This window comes from Rhinopithecus bieti, unplaced genomic scaffold (assembly GCF_001698545.2).
Source record: "Rhinopithecus bieti isolate Rb0 unplaced genomic scaffold, ASM169854v2 scaffold_9899, whole genome shotgun sequence".
NCBI lineage: Eukaryota > Metazoa > Chordata > Mammalia > Primates > Cercopithecidae > Rhinopithecus > Rhinopithecus bieti.
The window spans coordinates 4,970,238-4,978,811 of record NW_016806979.1 but is presented as its reverse complement, the minus strand read 5'-3'; the positions used below and the strand labels follow the sequence as shown (position 1 = coordinate 4,978,811).

Here is an 8,574-nt window from a genome sequence, read left to right as displayed (position 1 = left end):
AAAAAAAAAAAAAAAAAAAAAAAAAGCGAAAGACAAAACACAACCAAAAAAACAACAGCAACACATTCTCTGACAGTGCTGGAAGCTGAATTCTAAAACTGAGAGTACGCAGGGCTGGGTCCTCCGAAGGCCCTGCGGGAGAGCACCTGCTCCTCGTTCCTGTCCTGGTTTCAGGGGGTTGCCTCCCTCATGCCATTCTCCCTGTGTGTGTCTGCGTCTCCTTTCCTCCTCTCATCAGGCCCCACCCTAATCCAGCATGAATTACTGGAGTTAATATTTAACTTGAGAGAGGGGGAAGCCATTGTAAAAACCCGATTTCCAAATATGTTCCCATGGGCAGGTCCTGGGAGTCACCACTGGAACCTATCTTTTTGGAGGACATAATTCAACCCTCAACAGATGCCAGCTTATTCAAAATCAGATCCCTGGGCCCCTCCCTGGGTCTAATGAATTGCAACCTCCAGGGCTGGGACTGGAATTTCCAAGCTTCCTGTTGTCATAGAGACCAGTCTGGAGAGGGGTAGCGCCATCTGGAAGGGACTCGGAGCCACTCGGGGCACCAGCACTGTGTCTGGGCCTGGACATGAGCCCTCCACAGTTTTCCTGCAGTGACCCCACAGCCCAGTCAGGGCTTGGCTTAGCTTCCTGTCCCGAGGGCAGCCTTGTCGTCACTTTATCAAATTTTGAGTGTGCCATCCCATTATTTAAATGCCCTGGCAGAGCAGATGAATTTTATTTATTTATTTACTTACTTATTTTGAGATAGGGTCTTGCTCTGTCACCCAGGCTGGAGTGCAGTGGCGTGATTACAGCTCACTAAAGCCTCAAAGCCTCAACCTCCTGGGCTCAGACATCCTCCCAGCCTCTGAGTAGCTGGTGCATACCACCATGCCCACCAAATGTTTTTTATTTTTTTTTTATTATTTTTTTTTTTTTGCGAGACAGGGTCTCACTTTGTCACCCAGGCTGGAGTGCAGTGGCGCGATCTTGGCTCACTGCAGCCTCGACCTCCCAGGTTCAAGAGATCCCCCCACCTCAGCCTCCTGAGTAGTTGGGACTACAGGCACATGCCACCACGTCTGGCTAATTTTTGTATTTTTAGTAGAGATGGGGTTTTGCCATGTTGCTCAGGCTGGTCTCAAACTTCTGAGCTCAAGTGACTCACCCGCCTCCGCCTCCCAAAGTGCTAGGATTATAGGCATGAGCCACTGTACCCAGTCCAAAAAAAATTTTTTTTTCTTAGAGACAGGATCTTGCTTTTTTGCCCAGGCTGGTCTGAAACTCCTGGGCTCAAGAGATCCCCCTGCCTAGGCCTCTCAAAGCTCTGGGATTATAGGCGTAAGCCACCACGCCCAGACAAGCAGAAGAATTTTAAATTAAGTGATAGGTGAGGCGGGTGGCTCACGCCTGTAATCCCAGCACTTTGGAAGGCTGAGGTGGGTGGATCACTTGAGGTCAGGAGTTGTACACCAGCCTGGCCAACATGGTGAAACCCCATCTCCACTAAAAATACAAAAATTAGCCAAGCATGGTAGCGTGCGTGCACCTGTAATACCAGCTACTCAGGAGGTGGAGGCAGGAGAATCACTTGAAACAGGGAGGCAGAGGTTGCAGTGAATTGAGATCGCGCCACTGCACTCAGGCCTGGGGTACAAAGCAAGACCCTGTCTCAAAGAAAACTCGGCAGGCTGAGGCAGGAGAATTGCTTGAACCCAAGAGGCGGATGTTACAGTGAACTCAGATCGTGCCACCACACTCCAGCCTGGGCAACAGAGCGAGACTCCGTCTCAAAAAAAGAAAAAAAAAAAAGTGAATGTCCCCAGTACAGTGTACTTTCAAAATGGTTCCTGTCTGTGAACTTATGCAAATCAAACTTCTATTAATGAAGACTGAAATGAAAATGAAGAGCAGCTTTTTTCTTTCCACTTTTATAAGTCAAGATCATTTCCCTTCACAAAGGGAGCAAAAAGAAAGGGTGATGACATGTCAGCCCTGGACTCCCACTTCCCCACATGAGGCCAGCTTCTGGCCCCGCGATGGTTTTTGGACCATGAAGAGAAGGCCTCTTGGCCCTGAGGGTCAAACTGACCAGTCAGCAGAGCCATCTGTAAGAGGATGCCCCAGAGGATGCCTTCACCTCCAAATACTCCTTCACTTTCTTCAAGTCGAAGATTTTTCCATGAAAGCCTGTTTGGAAAAAAAAAAAGTATTCTTTCTTTTTTTGAGACACAGTCTCACTCTGTCACCCAGGCTGGAGTGCAGCAGCGCAATCTCGGCTCGCTGCAGCCTCCATCTCTCAGGTTCAAGTGATTCTCATGCCTCAGCCCCCCAAGTAACTGGGACTACAAGCTCAAGCTACCACGCTGGGCTAATTTGTGTGTGTGTTTTTTTTTTTTTTTTTTTTTTGAGACGGAGTTTCTCGCTCTGTTGCCTAGGCTGGAGTGCAGTGGCGCGATCTCGGCTCACTGCAAGCTCCGCCTCCCGGGTTCATACCCTTCTCCTGCCTCAGCCTCCCAAGTAGCTGGGACTACAGATGCATGCCACCACGCCCGGCTAAATTTTTTTGTATTTTTAGTAGAGACGGGGTTTCACTGTGTTAGCCAGGATGGTCTTGATCTCCTGACCTCATGATCCTCCCACCTCAGCCTCCCAAAGTGCTGGCATTAAAGGCGTGAGCCACCGCACCTGGCTAATTTGTGCATTTTTAATAGAGACGGGGTTTCACCATGTTGCCCAAGCTGGTTTTGAACTCCTGGCCTCAAACGATTCACCCTCCTCAGCCTCCCAAAGTGCTGGAATTACAGGTGTGAGCTACTGTGCCAGGCCTAAAAAAAAAAGTGTTCTTCCCCATCTACAAAGGAGAGTCTGACTGGGTGCAGTGGCTCATGCCTGTAATCCCAGCACTTTGGGAGGCTGAGGTGGGCGGATCACCTGACGTCAGGAGTTCGAGACCAGTCTTGCCAACATGGTGAAACCCTATCTCTACTAAAAATACAAAAATTAGATAGATGTGATGGCATGTGTCTGTAATCCCAGCTCCGCGAGCAGCTGAGGCAGGAGAATCGCTTGAACCCGGGAGGCGGAGGTTGCAGTGAGCAAAGATTGCACCACTGCACTGCAGAATGGGCGACAGGATAAGACTTCGTCTCAAAACAATAAATAAATAGGCTGGGCGCAGTGGCTCACACCTGTAATCCCAGCACTTTGTGGGGGCTAAGGCAGGTGGATCACCTGAGGTCAGGTGTTCGAGACCAGCCTAACCAACATAGAGAAACCCCGTCTCTACTAAAATTACAAAATTAGCCTGGCATGGTGACACATGCCTGTAATCCCAGCTACTTGAGAGGCTGAAGCAGAAGAATTGCTTGAAACCGGGAGGTGGAGGTTGCGGTGAGCCGAGATTGAGCCATTGCACTCCAGCCTGGGTAACGGAGTGAGACTCCTTCTCAAAAATAAATGAATAAATAAGTACATAAATATAAAAAGGAGAATTCTCAAAAAATCTTCAAAGAGGCATGGATGAAAAAATAATTGTTGGTGTCTGTGCAGCCCTGGGCAGGGGAAGACATCCTGCTTCTAGAAGGCTGCTGCCGGTTGTCTAGACCAGAGTTGTCAACCTCAGCACTCCTGACATTTGAGTCCGGACCATTCTTCGCGGTAGGGGCTGACTGTGCACTATAGGATGCTTAGCGGCCTCCTTGGCCTCTACCTACTAAATGTCAGCAGCAACCCTTACTTTTTTTTTTTTTTTTTGTAGAGACGGGGTCTTGCTATGTTGCCCAAGCTAGTCCACCTCCCAATATTGACAACCAAAAACGTCCCCAGACCCGAAGTTCCCCTGGAGGCACAACTGCTCCTGGTTGAGAGTTACTGGTCTAGAATGAAACCTGCTTAGTGGTCACACATTCTAGTTTGTTCCAGTTCTCTGCTCAATCAGCAGTTTCCTCATTGCAGGGTGGTTTCCAGAGCAGACATGCCCAGCCGAGCAAAGGCGATTCATGACATCCATGATATTCAGATTTCATAGACCTTCTTTCTGCCCCTCCCCCAAGCACTGCCCCAACCACACAGTATTCTTTTTTTCTTTTTAATTTTTCTTTGGATTAAATAGAGGTGGGGTCTCACTGTGTTGCCCAGGCTGGTCTGGAACCCCTAGGCTCAAGCAATCCTCCCACCTTGGCCTCCCAAAGTGCTGGTATTATGGGCCTGAGCTACTGTGCCCACCCGATACACACTATGCTTTTTCTTTCTTTTCTTTCTTTTTTGAGACAACGTCTTGCTCCGTCACCCATGCTGGAGTGCAGTGACAAGATATTGGCTCACTGTAACCTCTGTCTCCGGGGTTCAAGTGATTCTCTGGTCTCAGCCTTCTGAGTAGCTGGGATTATAGGCACGTACCACCATGCCCAGCTAAGTTTTGTACTTTTAGTAGAGACAGGGTTTCACCATGTTGGCCAGGCTAGTCTCGAACTCCTGACCTCAGGTGATCCGCCCGCCTTGGCCTCCCAGTGCTGGGAATACAGGTGTGAGCCACCACGCCCAGCCTACACACTATTCTTGAAATGCAAACAGGTCTCCACCATTGGTATAATACAACCCTCTCCCTCAAACCCCTATTCCAGAAACATTTTTGTTTAATCCCAATTGCTGTCTTAAAGAATCAGTAATGGCCAGCTGCAGTGGCTCACGCCTGTAATCCCAGCACTTTGGGAGGCCCAGGCAGGCAGATCCCCTGAGGTCAAGAGTTCGAGACTAGCCTGGCCAACGTGGTGAAACCCAGGCTCTAGTAAAAATACAAAAATCAGCCGGGCATGGTGGTGCATGCCTGTAGTCCCCGCTACTTGGTAGGCTGAGACATGAGAATCACTTGAACCCAGGAGGTAGAGGTTGCAGTGAGGTGAGATCGTGCTACTTTACTCCAGTCTGGACGACGGAGCAAGACTCTGTCTTTAAATCAATAAATAAAAGTGGGCCGGGCGCAGTGGGTCACACCTGTAATCCCAGCACTTTGGGAGGCCGAGGCAGGCGGATCACCTGAGGTCTCGAGTTCAAGACCAATCTGGCCAACATGATGAAATCCCGTGTCTATCAAAAATACAAAAATTAGCCAGGCGTGGCGGCGGGCGCCTGTAATCCCAGCTACTCTGGAGGCTGAGACACGAGAATCTCTTGAACCTCGGAGACAACAGTGCAAGACTCTGTCTCAAAAAAAAAAAAAAAAAGTGATAATTCAGCAGCATTTAGTGCATTCACAATGTTGCACAACCACCACCGCTATCTAGTTCCAAGAGATCTTCATCACCCCAAAAGGAAACCTCGTATCTATTAGACAGTTACTCCCCATTTCCCCTTCCCCTGGGCCCTAGTAACCACCAGTCCACTTTCTGTCTCTGTGGGTTTTCCTATTCTGAACTTTGCACACACATGGAATCATGCAAAGGTTGCCTTTCGTGTCTGCCTTTTTGTTTAGTGGAATGTTTACGGCTCATCCCTGTTGCAGCCTGCATCTGTGCTCACTTCTTTCTAAGGCTGAGTAATATTCCTTATACGGATCAACCACATTCTATTTACCCATTCGTCCGCTGATAGACATTTGGGCCGTTTCCACCTTTTGGCTGTGGTGAATCACGCTGCCATGAGCGTGTGTGTACAGGTATCTGTTTGAGTCCCTGTTTTCTACTATTTGGTATATGTCTAGGCGTGGAATTGTTAGGTCATATGGTAAGTCTGTTTAACTTTTTGAGGAACCACTAAATCGGTATTTTCTTCTTTCTTTTTTCTTTACTCTGAGGTCTACTGGTTTCATTTATTTATTTGTAATCTTTAGGTTCAGGGGTACATGTGCAGGTTTGTTATAGAATTAAATTGTGGTCAGGTGCGGTGGCTCATGCCTGTAATCCCAGCACTTTGGGAGGCCGAGGCAGGTGGATCACGAGGTCAGGAGTTCGAGACCAGTCTGACCAACATGGTGAAACCTTGTCTCTACTAAAAATACAAAAATTAGCCAGGCATGGTGGCGTGCGCCTGCAGTCCCAGCTACTTGGGAGGCTGAGGCAGGAGAATCGCTTGAACTCAAGAGGCAGAGGTTGTGGTGAGCAGAGATCGCGCCACTGCACTCCAGCCTGGGTGACAGGGCAAGACTCCATCAAAAAAAAAAAGTGAGAACATGTTAAACCCAGCATCCTTTTTCCTTTTTCTGAGTCTCTCTCACCACCATGCCCGGCTAATTTTTGTATTTTTAGTAGAGCCAGACTTTCACCATGTTGGTTACACTGGTTTTGAACTCCTGACCTCAAGTGATCCGTCTGCCTGGACCTCCCAAACGCTGGGATTACAGGTGTGTGCCACCGAGCCTGGCCAAACCAGTACCTTCTTAAGGTGCTCGATTAATGTCGGTTTCTTTCTTCCTCCTTGGACCTTTTCATCTCCCAGAAATCACCCCTGTGGTCTCCATTGCCTACAAAGTCCTGGAAGTTTTCCCCAAAGGCCGCCGGGTGCTCATAACCTGCCATGCACCCCAGGCACCACCGCCCATCACCTATTCCCTCTGTGGAACCAAGAACATCAAGGTGGCCAAGAAGATGGTGAAGACCCACGAGCCAGCCTCTTTCAACCTCAACATCACACTCAAGTCCAGTCCAGACCTGCTCACCTACTTCTGCCGGGCGGCCACCACCTCAGGTGCCCATGTGGACAGTGCCAGGCTGCAGATGTACTGGGAGCTGTGGTCCAGTGAGTGCGGTGGGGGACACAGGGCTGAGGAGGCAGGTGGGGTGCAGATCAGTGGGGAGCTCTGGGAGTGGGAATTGTGAACCTTGCTGGGGTAAGAGAGAGCCAGGGCGTGAGGGTGCGGACAAAGACAGGATGCCGCCTCCAAGGCCACTCTCAGTCCCCTGGGGCCTCTTCTCAGGACTTGCTGTCCCTGGCTGGGGCCCTGAGGGCACAGTCTCCTGGCAGGGGCCTGAGGGCACAGAAAGAAAGAGCCCGATGGATGGCAGAAATGACTGGGCCGCAGTTGTCATCTCGGACCTCAAGGTGATAAACTAGGCACGTTTGGCTGGGTGCAAATCCCAGCACTGTGGGAGGCCAAGACAGGCGGATCGCTTGAGCCCAGGAGTTCGAGACCAGCCTGGGCAACATGGCGAAACCCCGTTTCTACTAAAAATACAAAGATTAGCTGGGCGTGGTGGGGTGCACCTGTAATTCCATCTACTCAGGAGACTGAGGCAGGAGAATTGCTTGAACCCAGGAGGCGGAGGCTGCGGTGAGACAAGATTGTGCCACTGTACTCCAGCCTGGGTAACAGAGCGAGACTCTGTCTCCAAAAAAAAAAAAGAAAAGAAAAGAAAAGAAAGTTAGGCATGGTTTGTGCATTACTTCACTTGATCTTCACAGCAGTGTCAGGGGTGGGGTCTGAGCCTCTGGGTCTGTAGCTATGGAAGCTAAAGCTCTGGGGAGTTAAGAAAGTTGCCCCAGGGGCTGGGTGTGGTGGCTCACGCCTGTAATCCCAGCACTTTGGGAGGCCTATGCGGGTGGATCACTTGAGGTCAGGAGTTCGAGACCAGTCTGGCCAACATAGTGAAACCGCATCTCTACTAAAAATACAAAAATTAGCTGGGTGTGGTGGCGGGCACCTGTAATCCCAGCTACTCGGGAGGCTGAGGCAAGAGAGTCACTTGAACCCGGGAGATGATGGTTGCAGTGAGCCGAGGTCGTGCCACTGCACACCCGCCTGGGCAACAGAGTAAGACTCTGTCTCAACAAAAAAAAAAAAAAAGAAAGTCGCCCCAGGCCACATGGCTGGCAAGTGGCCAAGGCTGCTTTTAAACCCCACTCCGTCCAGCTCCAAAGCCTGACTTCTTCCTGTTTCCATCCGATAGTAACTCAGGTAACCTTCTTGGTGGGAGCTATGGGGTATGGGAACCAGGAAGTGTTGCCCGACTTAGGGTTGGACAAGGAACCTCCCCGTTCATCCTTTGCCCCACACCCTAAGAACACCAGGAAAAGACAGCCTAGGGGAGATGAACCCAGGGTCTGCAGCCCAACAGGTTCAGGGTTCAAATCCCTATACTTACTGGCTGGGGCCTTGAACAAATCATGGGACTGCTGAGCTTCAACTGCTTTAGCTGCAAAAGGAAAATAGTAAGAGGCCAGTGAGGTGACGCATGCCTGTATTCCCAGCATTTTGGGAGGCCAAGGTGGGAGAATCCTTTGAGGCCAAGAGTTTGAGACCAGCCTGGACCACAGAGTGAGACTCCATGTCTACAAAAAAATTAGTTTGCCGGGCACGGTGGCTCAAGCCTGTAATCCCAGCACTTTGGGAGGCCGAGACGGGCGGATCACGAGGTCAGGAGATCGAGACCATCCTGGCTAATACGGTGAAACCCTGTCTCTACTAAAAAAATACAAAAAAAAAAAAAACTAGCCGGGCGAGGTGGCGGGTGCCTGTAGTCCCAGCTACTCGGGAGGCTGAGACAGGAGAATGGCGTAAACCCGGGAGGCAGAGCTTGCAGTGAGTTGAGATCCGGCCACTGCACTCTAGCCTGGGTGACAGAGCGAGACTCTGTCTCAAAA

At 50.1% G+C, this 8,574-nt stretch overlaps 1 protein-coding gene and 1 long non-coding RNA gene across 5 annotated transcripts in view; one reads left to right on the top strand and one right to left on the bottom strand.

Moving 5' to 3' along the window:
* Positions 1 to 8,574, top strand: part of CUNH17orf99 (chromosome unknown C17orf99 homolog) — a 17,141-nt gene that overhangs the window by 4,874 nt on the left and 3,693 nt on the right. The window contains exon 3 of the mRNA XM_017879392.1: positions 6,433 to 6,732. Coding sequence (XP_017734881.1) covers positions 6,433 to 6,732 — 300 coding nt within the window. The remainder of the gene's footprint in view (positions 1 to 6,432; positions 6,733 to 8,574) is intronic.
* LOC108534190 (uncharacterized) overlaps positions 1,918 to 8,574 on the bottom strand; it is a 12,410-nt gene continuing 5,753 nt past the window's right edge. For 2 of the 4 annotated variants that reach the window (XR_001886908.1, XR_001886905.1), the window contains 2 exons: positions 8,076 to 8,126; positions 1,918 to 2,187 (listed from right to left, as the gene is read on the bottom strand). This is a non-coding gene — a long non-coding RNA (uncharacterized LOC108534190). Of the gene's footprint in view, positions 2,188 to 6,808; positions 6,962 to 8,075; positions 8,127 to 8,574 lie in introns of those variants that run through there. The other 2 variants (XR_001886906.1, XR_001886907.1) reach the window with 2 other exon arrangements.